A 20,740-nucleotide genomic window follows, 5' to 3' on the forward strand; every position below is an offset into this window, starting at 1 on the left:
CTACGTGAAGGTGACAAATGCCTTGAGAGCAGGCTAACACTAAGCGAGCTGTGTAACGCTTGCAGTACTCATCCACACTGCTGTCTGATTGCCTGCTTGCAGCTCAGGCTCAAAGCATTGAGGCTGTGCTGAGGAAGCGCTCAGCTCCGGGCACCTGCTGGTGGATTGGGCTGTAGCACGTTGATGAGGGAGAGCTTTTACCCATGTTGAGCACGCTCAGGCTCTGCCACTCCAGAGCTCAGTCTAAGTTTGTCTGAGCACATGCTTGCATGTAAGCTCTGGGGATGCTCGGCATGTTTTGATTTATGGACAGGCTTGGAAGTGCACTTGACTGCCCATGTAGACATGCCCAATACATTGTATTCTAAAGATTGACCTCATTTTAAGGGTCACCTGTGTTGATACTCACTTACTGCTGTCCTTGGCTCTGTTGCAGGGTGTTGTAATATTTACATGGTAGTAGCACATAGCACCTCTCATTACAACTAAGGCCCTATGAAATAAAGAATAATCCTGTTACCGCAGTCACTCCTTCACCTGTCATTGACATCTATTCTGTATCCCTGTGTAGAGTCTGGTAGTAGTGTGCACCCATCTGGATCATGACACACACACGGGTGTTACAATTTTTTGTCCTACTGTGCCACGTTCAGTGCAATACTTGTGCTAAGTAACCACCTGAGACTGGGTTTTTGTCTCTAAACTCTTTTATGCTTTTTTTTTCAGCACAAGCCAAGCAAGGCAGAGAGATGCAGAACCCACAACCTGTAGTGGGACTTCGAAGGGAGAACAGTGCACTAACAAGGCCCTTCCATTCACCAGGCATTGTTTTCAGCGTATCCTCTTAACTCTGTTTGGGAGTTGCATGGAAGCTGTTCTGTTTTAGGGGTTTTTGTTTGTTTGTTAGGTTTTTGCCTTGACAAATATGTTTTCACAAAGAAATACCTATTTGTTAGTGTCTTATCAACTACTTTGCTTTTAATTTGTCTGTGTGATTTGGATGTGTAGACAGTGAAGATAAATAGTTTGCTATTGGTATCTATCATAGTCACATTGTTTCACTTTGTAAGCTGTATTTAGTAGGTGCAAGAAGTCTTTACAAAAATTATCATCTTCACAGATGACTTGGTACAAACCACGTGGCTTTCAGCCTCATGGCTTTCATACAGTTCTTGATAGGTAGACTAACTACCTGTGAAGGGTTTATGGGAACAAGTTTTTACACATAGTATAAAAAGATGGCTTACACTGACTAGAAAGATGGAAATCTAATACTTTGCATTGTTTAAAGAAGCAGAATAGAAGGAGTCACAGAATCCAAATTCTAGATGAGGAAGAATTTCCAGTGCTGGGGATTTCAAGCAGTTTGAAAAGGAGGTTCAGGGTCAACGCATGAAGGTCGCAGAAAGGAGGGGTCACATTAGATGTGAGGTTTGATTCTGAAGTCTATAAACGGGCAGAATTCTGACCTGGAATACTTAAGAATTCTGCAGACTTTGTCTTTTTTGTTTTTAGCTGAAGAATTTTTGTTGGAGTGACTCCTTTTGTTTGAGCTTTTTGTTTTGGTATTTTAAGGAACTAGTGCTGATCTGTTCCAGTTGCTATCAGACTGCAGCACCTTTTCAGTGTTTTTGGTTTGCAGATGCCTTGTTTTTCTTGGTTGATTTTTGCAGGCCCCTTAGAAGTAGTCTGCAGAGCAGTTCAAAACCTTTATGAGAGAGCATGATGGTGTGTAGCTGTGTTTGGGATTTGCCTCATGATTCTTATTTTTTTTTTTATTTTTTTAAAGTTTAAGTGGTCTTGCTTCTTGGTGTGCGTAGAGCAGAGAAGTCAAGACTAGTGATTTTGCGTTTGTGCCCATTTTTCCCCTGTGCACTTTCTTCTCAATGGAAGCAGTCTCTCCTAAAATAAGCAGGCTCTTGGTTCTGACCCATCTGTCCAAGTCTGCCATCTGGACTGTTCTGCAGGTTTTCCATTTTCTTTGTCCTTTCTTTTGCGTTTTAACATTTTCTGAACATACATAGTGATGTTGAGGTCTGAGAACTGTTCAAGATGGAAGGAGTCCTTCTAATGTTGTTTGAAAAAACACAATGAAATATCTGTTTGATTTGCTCCAAGTCTGGAAACATTTTCACTCCTGCAGGGGATTTTTTCTGAAGGAAATCTCAGCAAGCTTACGTTTGGATTTACTTGACCTTTCTGTCTGATTGCACATCTTTTTTTCAGAGGAGCAGGAAGGATCTTGAAACTTCTTTGTCTGTGCTCTAAAGATAAATGCCAAGAATGTACCTTAAAAGATTGAATTAAGAAATACTCTTTCTTTAATGTTTCAGTATGGATTGTCATTAGTCTGTAAGGAAATAGTCCTGTTGACTACACTGTTCCAACTGCTACTATTGATCTATTGATTAAGACTCCAGGAAAAGGCGTCTTTTTGCTAAGAACTCATTAGTGAAATGGCTGCTTCCATAAAACTATTTCAATATATAATAAAATCATTAGACATTCTGCATGAATGCAGTTTTTCACTTTAAAAGTTGAGCTTGAGCCTTACCTAACTTTGAACTTGAATAACAAAGTTAAGCTACTCATTAAAAATAGCTTCTATGGACAGGTAGACTTGAAGGCTCTGGTCTTCATCAGATTGATAAATCAAAGGGCGTTCCTCCATCGTTGCCTCATGTGTTATTCCTGATGCAGAAATGCACAGATATCTTATTGAACCGTTCTCAGCAGCTCTTCTCAAGTTGCACAGCCAAGTTTGCGGATGGTCAACAGTGCTCTGTGCCAGTTTTTGACATTACACATCAGACGCCTCTGTGCGAAGAACACGCCAAAAAAATGGTAAGTACAAAGCCAAAACTGTAATTATTTGTGTATTGGGATGATCAGGAGTTTTAGCCCCAGTCTTTCTATGAACTCTTGCTTGACAACTAGCAAGTTTATGAACTTAAGAGCTCGTTTCCTTTTATTTTTCTTAAGAGGGTAAAACATGCCAAACATTCCCAATTAGTATAAAGTATGTTGTGAAAATCTTTTACATACTTTTGAGGATATAATAAAGTGTGCATGAGAATATCCTTCACTGGAAGAAATTTAATTCCTCTCTTGAATCAAGAAATAGAAAATCATTGTCAGAGATCCTGTGGTCATTTTATTTGGGCTCACTCCTGGTCCTTGGATCTGAATATAGTATGAGTGTGGTATGGTAAGAACACTGCATCTCAAACAGTCTCAGTACACGGGGCCCAAAATATTTTCTAGAGGAAGTGCAGACAGCAATTACAAGCATACAAATAATGGTTTTGCTACTTTATTTACCTTTTGGTGACTATTAGAATTTATCTTTAACCTCCTTCAGGGATCTGCGGATCCCAGAGGAAAAGCAGTGGCCTATTAAAAGTGGAGTGAATGCAGAAATTAAGATGATGTCCTCTGCTCTCCTTTTATGCCTCCCATCTTCCAGAACAAAACTTTTAGGATAATTCACAAACCCACTTCTGTCTTGCCCCTCCTTCAGCGCATTAGGCCTAAAACTGCCTTTTTTTTTTTTTTTTTTCCTTCTGTCGTTGGGTTGTTGTGGGTTTTTTATTGTTTCTGTCCAGCTTCTCCAGTACTTGTTCATTATGGAGTTTTCTGGATTAAAATGTGAGGATCTGCGCTACACAGATTTGTATGGGATTTCTCCCCTCTCCCAGGCAGTGTCTCTCTTTCTCTGTGTCTCTCTCAGTTTACTTCTGTAGCACATATAGTCCTCTGCCATTCCCAGTATGATGGCAGCTGAAAACTGATGATGGTTTGGTTTATTTTTTAATTGGTCAATGATTGCTGTTCAAAAGCAATGAGGCCTTAGTTGTTTACCCACATCCTTACCCTAGCCCTACAGTATTAATTCCATTTCCTCAGTGCTGTCCGTCTTTTACGGCACTGCGCACTTGAGGATGCTGGCTTCAGCTGCTGCACACTGTTCCTGTTATCACCACCTCACAACAGTGTTCTGTCTTTAATACTTACAGGAATGCTGCCAAAGGCTGCAGTTTTGCACTGATTTAGAGTTTGTTATGATGGTTTTTAAAGTGACACTGCATGGTCTCCTATTTAGCATACCTCATAATTTGGTCTACGTGATTTTTGCCATTGGGATGAATGAGGAAGGAAACAGCTTAATTTTTGTAACCTTGCCTGGGTGTAAGTTAGCAGTCTCTCTTGCATTACAGATGAATGGCTCTGGAATGTCCAGGGGGGAAAAAGCAAGGAAAGCAATACTTGTTCTTAATATACTCCCATTGCTATTGTTTTATTCCCAAAGGACAATTTCTTGAGAGGGGACAGCTCCCGTAAAGTTCAGCACCAGCAGCAGAGGAAACCCAGGAAAAAAACGAAGCCACCTGCACTTACCAAAAAACACAAGAAGAAGAGAAGGCGAGGCCCACGCCGGCCCCAGAAACCCATTCCTCCTGCAGTGCCCCAAGGGAACCTCACCATGCCTGCCAGTGTCTCACTGCCAGTAGAGATGCCCCACATACGGTCAGTGGTAGGCCTGCCCCAGTTTGCCCACTGCTAGCTTGAACATTGCCAATGAGCGCTGTAGAAAGGTGTGATGTTGCTGTGCTGATCAGCATCTGGAGCAGGGCTAGAAATTGCATCTCCATGTGACTGTTGAAAAAAACCTTAGAGTGGGTCATTCTAGATTGAAGCAATTATTGAGTTGAGATAAAATGTCTTGCTCCTGATGCCTATCTTACGTATTTAATCGGTAGGCTAAGTGTAAGCTTCCTAAAGAAACTTTCTAAAAGCATGTTTTCCCTAGATGATGGGGGGGGGGGGGGGGGAAAAGGTGTGGGGAAACACCCATTATAGATGGATATGCATTCATAATTGTTGTTTGGATGAATCAGAGTTGAATACCATGGACTAATGGTACTTTCTGTCCAGGAGCCCCTCCACGCCAGAGCTGAGTGCTGATGAGCTGCCCGATGATATCGCCAACGAAATCACAGACATTCCACATGACTTGGAATTGAATCAGGAGGACTTCTCTGATGTCCTGCCGCGGCTGCCCGATGACTTGCAAGATTTTGATTTCTTTGAAGGTACCATTTTATTTTATTTTATGCTAATGTGAACACATTCAGTGAACTGAAGAAGTGAGTGTTTCTAAAATGCATGAGGGGTTGCTTGCTTTCCTACAGAGGTAATAACTTCTTGACAAGGAAGAGTGCATTTGCTCTATTGTTTGTTTGTGAGCTCTGAAGTAAAGCAGACTTTAAGAAGACTGATGTGTGTAGTTCTCTGCTTGCTCTTATAATTACTGCTCTGAAAATCCTAATTGGCTTAGTACGTTAATAATTCATTTTACACTTTTACTGCCTGTCAATGTTGCAGTTTAATCAAGAGTATTCTCAGTAATGGCATCTTTCTGCCATCGAGTGGGGCCAGAATCACAGTCAATGTTGGCCTTTGATAAAAGGAGAAGAGAGTGAGAATAAAATCTTTAAATAAATTTTTGAAACTAGCTTTTGATCAGAACTGTGCCTGAATTTCTGGATTCTAAAGCTCAGTGCCTATCACAGATAACAAAGACATTAGAACAGCCCAGAGTTGGGGTATGCGATTTCTTTGGTCATTTTCTGATACAACATGACATCAGACTGTGTTTGAGTTGAAATTAACCTAAAGTATACTGACTGTGTAAATTTTAGGTCCAGGCTGTAATGTGGTAAGTAGAAGGGAGTTTGTGGACTATTTGTGTTATTGCAGCATTGAAGAAAATCTTACTTAAGCATTTTTACTTTAAGTCTAGTGAGTTTGGGAGGCATCTTGTATTGTAGTATGTGGAAGAGGAGGGCAGAGAGAAGGAATTCTATTGACGAGAAGGGTGTAATTCCTTGTTTTTCTTACCGTGCTTACCTAGTGAACACTGGTAAAGGAAATTTTCTGTGTACCACAAGCCGTTCTGGCAGTTTATCATACACTACAGCTCTGTACTGAACTGTCTGTACATCTGCATCCTTAGAGTGCCACTGCTGGGCTCACCTGAGATGAGCACGCTAACTTCTGGTGTCCCTGTTTCTGCAGGTAAAAATGGAGATCTCCTTCCGACTACAGAAGAGGCTGAAGAACTGGAACGGGCCCTACAGGCTGTGACTTCTCTCGAGTGCCTGAGTACCATTGGAGTACTTACACAGACAGATGGTGTGCCAGTTCAGGAGCTGTCAGATAGAGGGATAGGGGTGTTCTCTACAGGTGCTGGAGCTCCAGGAATGCAGTCCTTGAGTCGAGAGGTTAACACGGATCTGGGGGAGCTGTTGAATGGGCGTATAGTACATGATAATTTCTCCGGTCTGGAGCTGGATGAGAACTTGCTCCGTTCTGCTACCTTGTCCAACCCACCTACGCCCCTGGCAGGGCAGATCCAGGGGCAATTCTCAGCCCCAGCCAACGTCGGCCTTACTTCTGCCACTCTCATAAGCCAGAGTGGCCTTGGGGAGAGAGCCTTCCCAGGACAGTTTCATGGACTTCATGATGGCAGCCATGCCTCCCAGAGGCCCCACCCTGCCCAGCTGCTGAGCAAGGCAGATGACCTGATCACCTCACGACAGCAATACAGCAGTGACCATTCACACTCCTCACCCCATGGAAGCCATTATGATAGTGAGCATGTGCCGTCTCCCTACAGTGACCATATCACATCCCCTCACACCACATCCTTTTCTGGTGATAACTTGGCAGCTACCTTCTCAGCAGAGATGCCCATGATGGCACAGCACTTGCTCCCAACTCAGCTGGATGTGCCACTTAGCGGGGTGGTCAACCCCAGAACTCACTGGGGAAATCTTCCTGTCAATCTTGGGGACCCCTCTCCGTTTAGCAACCTTCTTGGTGCAGATGGACACCTCCTGTCCACCTCCCTGTCCACACCACCTACCACCTCGCACTCAGAGACCACACAGCCTGCCTTCGCCACTGTGACCCCCAACAGCTCCAGTGTGCTTCCGGGGTTACCGCAGACCAGTTTTAGTGGCATGGGTCCTGCCTCTGCTGAACTCATGGCCTCCACCTCCCCTAAACAACAGCTCCCTCAGTTCAGCGCAGCCTTCGGGCACCAGCTGAGCTCCCACAGTGGCATCCCCAAGGACCTGCAGCCCAGCCACAGCTCCATAGCTCCTCCCACGGGCTTCGCAGTGACCGGTGCCACCGCTACCAGTACCAATAACGCATCTGCGCCCTTCACCACCTCCAACTGAGCTTGTCTGCCTGGCTCTGTGCAGGTAGATGGGGGACCTGTGTTTTCTATCTTTCCTTTTTTCCTTTTTCTTTATTTTTTTCTGTCCTCCCTTCCCTTTTTTTTAAGAGGGGGTTGAGAAGAAGACCCCTGCTTCAGTACTGACCAGGGTTAGCCCTCTGTGAACCTTGCTGTAGCGTTCACATGTGCTTGTTACGCACCGGTGCTCATTTATTGCAGGCAGGTTCACCATTCCCCAATAATTCCTTAAGGATACAGTACAGTTACTGGATGTAATTGATCTTAGAAGTAAGAGCTAGAAATGGGAAGATACCTCAGATTACTGATGCATGTTACTGTTTCCTAGGGTTCGGATCAGTGCTTGCCATCCCATTAGCATCTGGTAGAAAGTTTTCCCGTGGGCAGAAGTCTCTGGCATGGAAAACTTGGCTGCACGCATTGATTTGAGAATGGTGCACTGAAGTCCTAAATCAAGATCATGGTTCAAGGATGAGTTTGGCAGTTTCTTAAAATAGTCTTTTGACCTCCTCTGTGTGCGTGTGTGTGTTTGGGGTGCAGGGAGCAGCAGTTCCTTTTCTTCTTTTGGTGAAGAAGTGGGAGTTGTCCCCTTCCAGAACTGGTCACTGTTCTTACTGCATGCTGATTTTTGTTTTTTTATTATGATGATTTTTAATTCATTGAGCAGCAAGGGGATCAGTTGACTGGTTGCCCAGAATCTGAAGGCTGATGCGAAGTTAGCCCAGGGGAAAAAAGAAAGAAAAACAGAAGGGTTGAAATAGATCATGGATTAGTGAAGATTCCTGTACAGAAATTCCCTCCCTTGCTGAATTACTGTGGCCTTGTAGCGTTGATGATTTTGCCTTTTCAAGTGTGGCTTTGTCCAGAACTCCTTGCCTGATAGGCTGACAGGTATTTCCCAGCTGAAACTGGAAGAATTTGGTTGGTATTCTGCCCATCCACACAAGTCTAGGTCAGACCCTTTGGTAAGTTTCAAATGGATGCATTTCTCAAATTATGTCCAGCTACTGAGACTTTCCTGGATAGTTTTTTCCCCTCTGGGAGCCATATAGTTTTTTCAACACTTGTAGGGTTTGATGCTCTGTATGGGAAGCTGAATGTATGTAAGGAACTAGCAGGTATCTATCAGCAATCTGGCTAACCGAAAGAGAAATCACTAAAGCAAAATAGAAAGATAAGAATTCCTTCTGTCTGCAGGACAGTTTTGCTTTTACTGCCCACCTTAAAGATAGTATTCAGACTCTTTGGTAGTAATTTCAGTTCTTAAAGAAAGGAGTCCGCTAGCTTTAATTATTTTTCCTAATTTTATTTACTGTTTTTTAATCCAAGAGATAACGGCAGCAGAAATTCTGAGGTGTTTACTTGCATCTCTTTATCAGGAAGGGAAAAAAGGAATTTGCTTGTGACTTTATAGGGCTCAAACTTGCTACTGTACTCTGACTTTGACTGTAAAAGTAGCTCCTACTTAATATAACAAGTCTCTGCTCTTCTTGGTTTGTTTCTGAGATGCAGATGAGAGAGAACAGAAAATCCCACATTTCAGTCTCTTACTGTAGAAGACAGATTTCATTCTGCCTTACAGTAAAATGTCCTAACTGCATGTATTCTAGTCTAATTCAGGAAATTAAGAGATATCAAGAACATGTAATAGGGAGGCCTAGTAAATTGTCTGAGCAAGGGATCATTGAATGAAGTTTAGTTGCTATAGAAATTCATGTTGTTAGCAGTCAGGCCCACACCAAAATCTCTGACCGAAACCTCTCCTTCCATCTTGCTAAGGAACAGAATTTAAACGGGATAGGTCTTGTTCTTCTTACTATTGTAGCAATCATACTATCCCTCTTTTCTTGAAAGATTTGTTCTCCTTAAATATAAAGGAGTATTGATGATGCATATGTCCTTTTCTGAAATTGCAAGTGTATGTGGGTGGAGGAAACAAAAACTATTTTCATGCTTCTGTTGTTATGAAGTCCTTATTTCATACTTGGTAAAATAGATCTTAATAATATAAGCCGAATATTTTTAAGTGGTGATTTAAATATGTTTGTAACATTTAAATGTTTTTAAATCATGTAAAAAGTTGAATTGAAGCCTATGAAATCCTGCTTGTGATTGTCCTGCTGATTGAGGAATGCCCAGTGGTATTGTGAAATGAGGCAAATCTGACAAGGCATTTATTTATTTTTGTATTATGTTCCCCATACTTTGTTGAGGAGACAACTGTTTGATTTGCAAATGATTTTTGTTGTGTCCGTATACCTTCTTCAATGTGTTTGGATGACTGGCTGAAAAAGAGTGGAGAACTAGTATACCAAATGGTTAATTCTTTAATCTGCTTGTGTATTCATGTCATTTTAGAGGATGTTAATTTCTATAAATTGGTTTCAGGACTTTGGTCTTGAAATCATTCTCGTGCCCATCAAACTCTTTAATGAAGCTGCAGCTAGTGCAGAGTATATTTGCCCCACATCACGTTTCTCTTTCTTAGCAAATGCCGGGGGGAAGGGAGGAGGGGAACTGAGAGCCGAGTTCTGCTTGCTCGCGTTGGTATAAATTATGGAGGAGCTCTTTGGTCTAAGGTCACTGTGAGTTTGTACTGGTCTAACTCGGAACAGAACCCAGCTCCTAATCTGAGCATTGATTTAGACAGGGAATTTCAAAAGCTGCCAAAGCTATGCAGGTCCATAGTTCCCATTTGAAGTCAATGGCTGTTATGTACCTGCATTCCTCTAAGGCAGCCTAGGATATCAACTCTCTTCCCCTGCTTAGACTTCAATTTTTGTATATCCTTGATGCCTCTTCCCTGAAAAGTGACTACGTAACATTTTCCAATGAGCAAACTAAGTTTGCAATAAAGCTGCACTTTTAAAAATAAACTTCGATTTGTATACGTTTGAAATAGGAATCCCTCTGTCCTGTCTGACACAGAGTTCTGAAATGGGCCACCACTCTTGCCTTTTCCTGGTTCACCTCCCGTTTTTTCACTGCTGCTGCTTTCATGGTTACAGCCTACCAAGCAGTTACGGGTCTTGATCTTAGCTTTACAAGGTGGATCATTCCAGGTGGGCTTCTACACCCACACAACCTGTTGACTTCAGTGAATCAGTGTCTTACTGTTGGATGTGAGAGATCCAATCTGAGAGGTATGTGCAGCCAGAGATGTTTCACACCTTCTCCTCTGGGAAATACCGCAGGTCTGGTTAAGGTAGTCCTTGAGGCTGTTATTTATGTGGTTCCCGAGTAGAATCCATGCTCTCTTGCAAAGGTTTTTGAGTATCATCTCCTCGTATAGCAATTAGCACTCTAATCACCCTTTCACCAAAGAGCCAGTGTAACAATTTCAGTCCATTGATTTGAGATGGTCGATACCTGTCGTGCCCTTTACGTGTTAACAAATGGAATAAAGCTAGTGGAACCTAAAAGTTAATTTCTTTACATAAGATTTGAGTGTTAAAGAATTGAAAAAAAATTAGAATAAAATACCAGTAACATCATTTTTGGAAATAATAGCACCTCAATTAGTCTTTGTACAAAAGTACTTAACACAAGATGAACTTTGACAGTGTACAGAGGCTCATCAGGAGCAGCCTCATGCTGGCCCGGTGTGTAAGGCATTCTGTAAGACACACTTTGACGTTTCCTTTCACTTAGGAAGACTTTACGCTAACTTTGAGGGGAGCCATATGCACTTAGATACCTGAAAGTTGATTTATTCTTTGGCCTTGTAATTACTATGATACAAGAAGATGTATGTATGATGCAAGAAGCTGGAAAAGATGCATCATTTTGTCTCCTCCTGCCTTCCAGTTCCTCCAGGTTCTTGCTTAGTTCCCTTCTTGTTAGCAGCATGCTTCTCTCTATGATTGGGCATAAAGGCTTTAAATCAGTAATGCTGAGAGGTGGCACAGTTGCAGGTCTGCCTCAGACATTGTGGAGGAGACGGCAACAACTAAGTTTCCCACTTCATTCAGCAGGTTAGTGGAACAAGGATTTCCAGTTCTCGTTTGGAAAGCATTGGAAGGCTCCGAGAAGCTTATCACCTGTTAGGCAAAAACCAGAGATGGTATTGGAAGTACAAATGCAAGGAAAAAAAAGTCCAAGGAGAGTCATCCATAATAGCAAACAGAAGCCAAGGGAAGTGACTTTTTTTTCTGAGGGAGATGAGTATTAGTTGAAAAATTGGGAAGTTCTGTTGTGAGCTGGTAGGCACAGTGTGATGCCACTGGCTTCAGGGGCACAGCCAAGGCGAAGGGCCTAGGATTGAACCTGCAAACCAGTAGCCAAGTTCAGTTTGAAGCTTCATTTTGCTGTAACTACATCTAAATACAGTCTGGGATTGAATGTACTTGCCAGGAAAGAAGAGTCTCATGAAGGATTACAATAAACAGTGGACAGGTGTCTTCTCTGAGAAGCTGACCCTGGTGGTTACATAGACATGTCGTTAGTCTGCTTCTGAACTCCAGCTCCTCACTGAGCTCCTGCAGCATCGTGGCTGCTGCGTTTCCCTGTAGGGACTGGGGCAAGGCTCCAGAGGTATTTCCCCCTGTCTTTGTGCTGCAGCGAGCTGAATCCACTGGTGAATTCTCCAACAGTATGAGCCTTTGGGCAGGGAGGAGGGAAGAATTTTTAGAAGAGCCAGCTACCTGCAGTTGAATCTTTTAAGACCTTTAGGGTATGGGGATGGTGGCAGGAGGTCCTTTCAGCAGACAAACAATAGAAAACTTACCTGCAGTGAGGCATTTGGATGGGTGTCTGGGCAGCTTCCCTGGTGGGATGTTTCCTTTTGCTTTTGTATTTTTACCATTACATGTGAAGGAGTCTCCTGTGCAGGCCTGTTGCAAGGGTCGGTGGTGATGGAAATATTAACTGAAGGACTAGTTTTGGGCTAATGTGCTGATCTTTAGATTTTTGATCTTTTGGTCACAAGGTCTTTCTGATTTCTTGGGTAACATTTAATGATGGGGTGTTGTGTGCTGCTTCTCATACCTCCTTTACTTCCTTGTTCTCTACATTCTTCATCATTCTTTCTTTTATTCTCCCATTCTCAGATACTTCTCCAGTGTAAGTAATGCCAACTGGTAAGTCTTCCGTGGTCCTGAGCGAATCTGAGTGTAACACGAAAAGGAGGAGAGATTCCTGCAATTCATAACACATATTTTGGATGCTAGAACGACAGTGCAATAGATCAAAGTATTTCTCAGATCAGTGAGTAAGATGATGTTTCATGGCACGCTAATATGTCATGAACTAGATGCTGAGGGTCCAACATTGATCATGGGAGTGCACACGCTGGCAGTGAATGTGCAGGCATTTTTGACAAGAGTTTACCTTCTCAAGGCTCCTCTTCTTTTGAGAAGTGCATCAATAGAAAGTCAGGAAGAAAACTTAAATTATTCTTTTTAATACCCGCAAGCACAAATAAAAGTAAGGAGGGTTGGTGGAAAAATCTACATTTGTGTTTACTAAACTTAAACTTTGAGGTTAGGAGAGGTCTGGTCATGAGAGACCTTAGCTCTATCAGGTAAAGTTTTGGTTTTGTCTTTAAAACTAGACAAAACCACTGTTGTTGGGAAAGAAAAGTTTGGTGGAAGAGAAGGAGTTACAAAAGATGTGTCTTAGAACAATTTTCTCACTCACGTCTTCAGCCATGTTTTAAAAAAACTAACAGTGACTGTTTTGGGAGCTTTTCCCTTTGCTTTTCTGCTACTTCTCATGGTGGTTGGGTTCTTTGCCTTCCCCTGTTTTATTCTGCTTTCACATACCCCTTCTCTGGCTACTATGGAATAAGGTAGTGGAAGCATGAAAGGAGAAAGTGGGCTTGGCCATAGATTGACAACAGTAGTTGGAGAAGGCTTTCTGTCTCCTTGAAGTAAGTGTTGGCACCTTTTCAGTCTGCTCTGGCTCATAGAATCCAGTTTGGAAGTGAACAGGATGAAACTTGGGCTTTTGACCTTAAAACCGTACTTACTCAATGTAGAAAAATGCATTCTTCCTACTCCTCCTCCTTGCTAGTCCCCCAAACACACACACACAGTCAGATCTCCAGAGTACCAGTGTATCGACCGCATACGCGTGTTGAACTTGGTCCAGTAATGCTAATGTTTTACCTGCTTTCTGTCGTTGTCAGCCAGTGCCCACGGAGGTGAACTCTGGATAGGTAACATTCCCAGATACCCTCTGGAAAACTTTAACTTTGGTGCAGATTGCTCTGATGTAGCTAACTGCGATGGCGTTGGCTTCTACCTTGGAGTGGACTGATTTATCCTGAAATGACTCTCTAACCTGCGTCTTAAACAGTGTAGTTGGTTCCGGTGCAAATAGATTCATTCTGAAGCGATGGACAGCTCGATTCTCATGCAAAATAGCTACATCCTACCAGAAGGGGTTGAACCAGTTTCTCTGAACAGTGATGACCTTCACTGTACAGTTTTGGGTATGTCTCAGGGATTCCTTGTGGAAATAAGGGCAGTTAACAAAAAAAAAATAGTTTTAAAAGTAAATAATAATTTAAGGTAGAGCGTCACCTAAGTGAGAGCGCAAGAAGGAGAAATCTTTGTTCAGTTTTATAGTCCACGGTGTCTGGCTTAGGGACTCTTTCTCTTCTCGGGGCTCTCATCTCAAGTTCAACATACAGAACCTTTTTCATCACGCTCAGCTTTAAACTTTTTATTTAAAGATACCCTTCCCCAATGAGCTTTCAGAATACTTATTGTAGATTTTAAGAGAAATGGTATATTAATTTATGCTATTAACATCACCTCATAAATTATAAGTTTTATACTAAAGCTGTATTGAGTGTAATGAATTATGTTGCATATGTGTTTTTAATAGCTATAAAATTATATACAAGCTTTTTTGGAAAAACAAACTAGTGAAGCACCTTTTTACACTGGATCTTTGCCGTGTCAAGGTGTACAGCTATTCTTTGCTACCTTGCAGATATCTATATCTATATATAGATATATATATATAAATAAAATAAAATGGTATCCTGTATCAACAAAGCATAGAACTCTTTTTAACCCTTATATTACTGTTCCTATAACTCTTTTTAAATTTTATTTTGAGTGTTACATTCTGCAATAATTTATCCGTGGTTTGTACCTATGATTAGAAATTTAGTTACAGGGTAAATAGATCAAATTAAAAAAATCCAACTACTGTAGCTGGAAGTTGTGAACCAAGTTTGTAAGACCTTTTCTTTTTTTTTTAATGTATTTGTTTCCAGTTAGCTCTGTGAGTTGGAATTTGAAAAGTCAGAACATTAGGAATCTACAGTGTCTTATTCAGGAATTTTTCCCCTCCTTTCCTCACAAAGGAATTCCCACTGTGACTTATAAATAGAATTAGACTGCTTGTGTGCATGTATGTATTATATATACACACAAAAAATATGCATTGGGGGGGATGTATGTGCGATACGAATGTGTATATTGTATGTAGGTCATAGTTTTGTAAAGAGAAAAGTAGTCCGGAGGTAATGGAATGTATTGTAGAAATGTGATTATTTAGTAGGGGGTTGTTATGTCCTCACTGTTGTATAAATAACTGAAACTCTCTACTACATAATCTTCTGTTATAAGGCTAACTCTGATATCATGTCAATTTTACTGTTTTTTAAATGAGTTGCATTGAGCCCTGTTTAAAATGCCATGAAAATACCAAGCTCCCAAAGACAGCCTTTAAATAAAACACATGGGGGAGGAGGAGAGATGGGAGAAATGAGTGATATTTTTCAGGAGAAATTGAAATGGGAAGGTCTGCATTCGGTGGGATGGGGAGGCATAGGAATTGTGGTATCTTTGCAAATTAATACCTGAATCTCCTATGGTCTGACTTGGAAAATGTTGTCAATCAGTTCAAATTAGGTTGTAAGGGGCACTGTTTGTGGGGTGATCTCTGTTCTGTAAAGGATCTTGTCTTCAAAGTAGATTCTTTTCTTTCCTGAGGGTCTTGGTGTGTATTAATTTTGCCCCAAAATTGCTGTTGTGGGATTGCAGAACAAAATATAATTTTGATCCAGGGAGTTTCACTTGTGCTGTGAAATTCTGAATTAAATTATGGCCATTTAACTTTTTTTTCATAATTGGAGAAGGAAGATTTCTGCATGGGAGTTCTCACTTGAAACTGTGAGAAGTCAGAAACATTCTTACAGATTGGCTTACTCTTCATACTGTTCTATTTAGGCTGGAGAAAGTAACCTAATTGTTATTTATTCATACAGTATCACTTTTAATGCTGATGATCCTGGTGACTTCAAAAATCTGTTTAGAAAAACAGAGCTTCCAGTATTGCACAGACATTTGAATTTTTTGAAGGCTTTTTTTAAGCAGTTGCAAATCAAATCTTAATTTTCAATTTTTTTTTATTTTTTTTTTTTTATATCCCCTCCCTATCAGTATGTTGATATCCCCCAGGCATCCCTCCCCCTAACCCCCTCCCCGCAATTCGTTTGTGGCACATATGCATACAAGTGAAAGGGCAGGGAGGTGGAAGTTGTCCGAGGCCTTTCCTTCTGCTTATTTGGTGGTAATGGGAGTTAGCAGCATAAATCTTTATGCCTTTATGGGGAAGAACAGACCCATTTTTGTGTATACCTGTACAGAGAGATATATCTGTATATGAGATGTTGGTAGCACTTTGCTGAATGTGGACTTGCCCTCATGATGTACAATAAATACGTATGAATGCAATCAATCTAAATCTATATATACATGCATACAGATGTATAGATGGAATATATGTTGTATCACACACATGTACATTAGTTGTAACATGAGTAAGTGTGTGAGCTAAAGAGAGAGACTATCCACGTAACGTATGTAGCAGGTAAGCACTTGTGCCAAACCAGGTTGTTGTAATTCTTCTGAGGGATTTGGATGACATCAGTGACTGATCTGAGCTTGGTCACCATTGAATTGTGTTACCTCAGCCCTCGCAGTGGAGTTTCCTTGGTACGTTTCTGCTTTCGTTTATTCTATATTAATACTCATTGAGGCCTCTTGCAACGCCAACCTCTTCTGCTTCTCTGCTCCCTTGCCTCCATTCCAGCTCCTCCTTGTCCCCGCATTTCTGCAGTTTCTGTTGCTAGCAGAAGTCAGCTTTAATGGCCCAATCCAGCTCTGCTTATGCATTCGGGAAATGCTCTTGGTGACTGTAGTGGCAGCTGAATTGGGCCCTGAGCACTTGCTTGAACTTATGCAGAATTTCCCAGCTATTCAATTGTGCTTGAGTACAACTGCGATTGATTTGCAGATGAACACAAACTTTTCTTAGAACCTGATGCAAAGCTTCCTAGCATATTAAAAGGTTAAGCCAGGATTGCATTTTAGAGGTAAATGTTCAAAATGAGAAAAATGCACCCACTGAAAATTATCTTCGATTTTCAGCCCCAGGGAGAAAAAGGGAGTTTGGTTTGTGTTTCCCCCTGACGCAGGCAGTAAGCAGAAGGTAGCCCTGTGCTCTGTTCTGAGCAGTGGGGTTGTCATCAAACATATCAAGAGAAACCCAGCTCGTTACATTTTACCATTAAACAGACTTTAAAACGAGCTGCAGAGTTGACCATTAACATGCTAGCACTTTGCATCTAATTGTGTATTGAATGATCTTCGTTATGCAAGTAAATTGTGGTTTTAAGTATTTCATTTTCTGTTTTCTGGCTAAATGGAGCTTCTATATCCTTTTAGCAGAAAGCAGCTGTCAGAAACCTGCTCAGTCACATTTAAGCACTGTTGAAAATCCTGGCTAGCTTAGACTTCAGTTTCAGTGGAGAATGCTGCTCCAACTCTGTCACCGAGCCATACTGCATTCCACGTTTTCAGTATGGATATGGCACAATTTTTCTTGGTCGCAATTCAGCCATGGAATTTTGTCTTCCTTGCATTTCTATTAGAAAAAGGTAACTGGTGTAGTGTCCCATCTGAGCTTTCATGCAATCATACACGACGATTTCTATAATACATATGTTCGGGCGTGTGTATGGGTATGTCTGTGTACTGTGTGTGTATAATACATACTTATACGCACACATATATTACACATATTTCGGTTTATGTATGTGGAGAACGTACCTGTTGGTACTTTCCTGATATATACTCATGCATACGTATATTAAATATGTATATAGAGTGTAGATGTCCTGCATATACATGTGTATATGTTATGAACCTTGGTTGGCAATTTTTTTTCCCACTTTTTGCAAATTGCTGTCCCTTATGACATATTTTCACTGAAGCTGCATTATATAGAAGAAATGGAGAAATGTGTTATCAAAGTTTTATTTTAAAAAGGAGACTCTTAATTATCTAAAGCCATTTGTAATTGTCTTTTGAATTTTTACTAGAAGGGTTGTTATTTTAAAAAAGAAAAAAAAAAAGAAAAAAGAGAAAAAGAAAGAAACAAACAAACAAAAGCAAGCAAACAAGCCCTTACTCCCACCATCACTTAGATGGACATAAGAAAGAAATGGAAACACAAGTTTCTAAGTATTTATTTCCTTAAGGGGTTTCTGAGGCATACTGTAATCGCATCCTGCCCCATCCCCCCTTTTGTTCAATTATAATTAATGATTCATGGTTTCTTTTACACAGCTTTTTCCCTCATTACTTTACTTTCGTAAATCATTGTTCACCTCCTACATTCAATAGTACTGATATCACTAAGGAGATTTCATGTCCTTTTGTCCTTTTCAGGAGAAATACCAGTGCATCACTATTGTGTTACATTTTAACATACTTTGTGGAGGATGGATGTTTTTATTGAAGATGTCTGTAACAAGTCTTTAACTTATTTAATGTGAGAAGCCTTCATTGGAATCTATCGTTTGTTTCCAACCAGTTTCTGCAACTGTTTTTTCACCAACATATTAAGTAGTTCCCTTCTTATTTGATGCCTGAGGTTTTATGGTTTGGGTTTATTGTTGTGGATTTGGTTTTTGGGGTTTTTTTCCCTCTAATTCCCCAAAATGTTTATCTGCAAGTGGAGCAACACAGATGTCAGAATCTCAACCAATATCCTTTTTGCAGTTAATGGTGAATATCTTTACCCTAGATTAATAAAAGAGAAGGTGGGAAATGGACAATCCGAAGTGCTTAGAGGGAATGCTCACTCTTTTTAAGGCTGTCTCAGAGAAGTTTGTGTTTGGTGTCATTTTAAAGGTAGCTTGATCACGCTTTGATATCAGAAACAGCCTTGTAACAAAGAGCCTCGTACAGTTGTTTGGCCACTAGAGTTTAAAATGTAAACAAGTTGCAGTGGGAAAGCAAAGGTGAGGCAGTGTATTTTGAACCAGTGAATTGTAGCTTGCAAACGTACCTGATTTTGAAGTAACTGCATGGTAGCAAGGATTAGCAGTCTCTTACACCCCTTCCTTCTTCCCTCTCATCCCTGACACATGTGTTCAGCATACCGTACATTGGGAAAAATAAACAACTTACTCCAGTAAAGCTAAATCCACTTAATGACTGCTTAAAGGGAACATACAAACTTGCATTGCCACATCCCGTCTCACAGTATTAGCTGGAAGACTAGCTAATACGCACAAAAAGCCCAGTGCAGGTTGCTTCTGCGGATGTGTCGCTTTCGGAGAGTGTGGTGCATGGGGATGCCCGAGAAGAAGGGTTCCTTCCTATGGGATCCCCGGCAGCGATGGCAACTCACACTACTGCTTCTAGTGCTGGAGGCTCACGGACAGCATTCCAGGGGCGGATAGGAAAGCTCGCGTTTGTACTTTCCCTTTAAATAGGAAAGGTTGGCTCACATGTTCCTCATACTTCTCAATGAATGTACTGTATTACCATGTTAAAAAAAAAAAAAAATCAATGAAATGATAATAGATTGGTCTCCTTTTGTTATCTGGTCCTTGTTTAATTTGTTTAAGGGTTTTTGTATACAAAAGTTTACATTTTTATGTATATTTTTCTTGTGTAAAAACTGATGTAATATGTGTATAAAACACTGTATGTATTATCTGTATATAGTGTGACAAAATGATTTTCTTTCTTTCTTTTGGATGTATTAATAAATCTTGCTGTGAAGTAGCCCTGTTTACTATGATGAAACCCTCTTCTCCAAGCCATTTTGCTACGTCCGAGATGTATGAATATTGCCAAGGCTGAAATCTGATCCATAAAGTGATTTCTTTTTTTCTTTTAAAACATATCCTAAGTACAGTTATTAAACTGTCCTTTGCTTAGATAGCTGTAGAGTCTGATTCTGTTCTTGCTTATTCTCTATTGCTTTCTAATGACATTAGCTAATTAGTTTTGCAAACAAACTGGGGTCTTCAATCTCAGTCCTGATTCTAATTATAGTGCTTTCTAGCTCTGGATCACTGTCCTGGAAACCAGATCCTCTTCATTTTGTTTTTTGGTTTGAGTTTGCAGAACTGTACTTGAAATATAATTTAAGGGGTATAGAATAGAATTTTGTCTTACATGTTGTTATGTTTTCTGAGATTTAAAAAATATATACCTGCTTCATCACTGAAACTGGTAAGTTGGAGTTTGGCATTATTTTGAGGATTAGCATGTGGATGAGAAATGATGGTTGCTGAAGTGCCGCGGCGCTCCGATCAGCTCTCGGGCAGGATTGCGAGGCCAGGGCATGCCGGTGGTGACTACCTGGATCGGCAAGACGCCAGGAGTTGCTGTTGCCTTGTTCAGACGCAGACAGCTGGGCCCTGGGGAAAAGCTGCTGTTCCTGTGTGAACTAGCCTGCCTTGGTGGGCACTAACCCCTTTCAGGGTTTGCTCTTGGAGAGCAGCTTTTCCACAGTGGCTTGAAGGATGTCCTCTGTTTAGACAGCACTACGCCTTGGACACTTTGCTGTAAGTAGATGGTGGCTGCATCTTCCTCTCAGCATTTGTTTTGTCAAGTCTTTCCCTTTGCTTTCTGACATGAGAATGTGTGCTACAAGTGTGTTTGCTTTGCTAGTCTCCATCTCCAACATGTTTGAGGTTGTGACTTGTAAGGGAAAAGCAGTCATGTCCTAGGCGAGACCGTCTTCCAGTTCTGTTTTTCATAAGCAGTCTCACTTAACGCTGCCCTGATCATCAGAATAACTATCAGCAGAGATTGATGAGAAGGGGGTTCAGTAATCTGACTTTTCTTTTTAATGAACAGCAGCCCAGCCATTCTAGACAGTGTCATTAGAGCTGAGTTTCAGTGCCTGATCGTAATTCAGGCCAAGGGATAAGCAGTGATAGCAAATGATGTAGTCTTCCATGCTAACACACGCTGCAAATGTTTTGGGGCAAAGGATGGAACTGGTTTGTGCTTTAATATCTTGCCTTCCTGGGAGATGGGAGTACACTGAAAATGCCACATCCAGATATTTGTCAAGACAGAGCGATGACAGAAAAGACCCGATGCTTCAAGTAAACAAAAAGGAGAGTCCAGCAGCATAAGTTCAAGCCAATGTGGCTGGAGAAAATCTACTTCAAGCTTGTCCATTCTAGGGCATTTTCAAGTTTATGGG

At 41.1% G+C, this 20,740-nt stretch overlaps 1 protein-coding gene across 6 annotated transcripts in view; it reads left to right on the forward strand.

Annotated features, from left to right (window-relative positions):
* The window catches only part of INO80D (INO80 complex subunit D), a 56,216-nt gene that overhangs the window by 26,906 nt on the left and 8,570 nt on the right, over positions 1-20,740 (forward strand). For 3 of the 6 annotated variants that reach the window (XM_009462301.2, XM_087732260.1, XM_087732259.1), the window contains 5 exons: positions 727-836; positions 2,711-2,844; positions 4,310-4,527; positions 4,936-5,093; positions 6,079-19,457. In XM_009462301.2, coding sequence (XP_009460576.1) covers positions 727-836; positions 2,711-2,844; positions 4,310-4,527; positions 4,936-5,093; positions 6,079-7,247 — 1,789 coding nt within the window. In that variant the 3' untranslated portion in view covers positions 7,248-19,457. Of the gene's footprint in view, positions 1-726; positions 837-2,710; positions 2,845-4,309; positions 4,528-4,935; positions 5,094-6,078; positions 19,458-20,740 lie in introns of those variants that run through there. The other 3 variants (XM_087732255.1, XM_087732258.1, XM_087732256.1) reach the window with 3 other exon arrangements.

Source organism: Nipponia nippon, unplaced genomic scaffold (genome assembly GCF_047370975.1).
Source record: "Nipponia nippon isolate SJK-2023a ecotype South Korea unplaced genomic scaffold, ASM4737097v1 scaffold_5, whole genome shotgun sequence".
Taxonomy (NCBI): Eukaryota; Metazoa; Chordata; class Aves; order Pelecaniformes; family Threskiornithidae; genus Nipponia; species Nipponia nippon.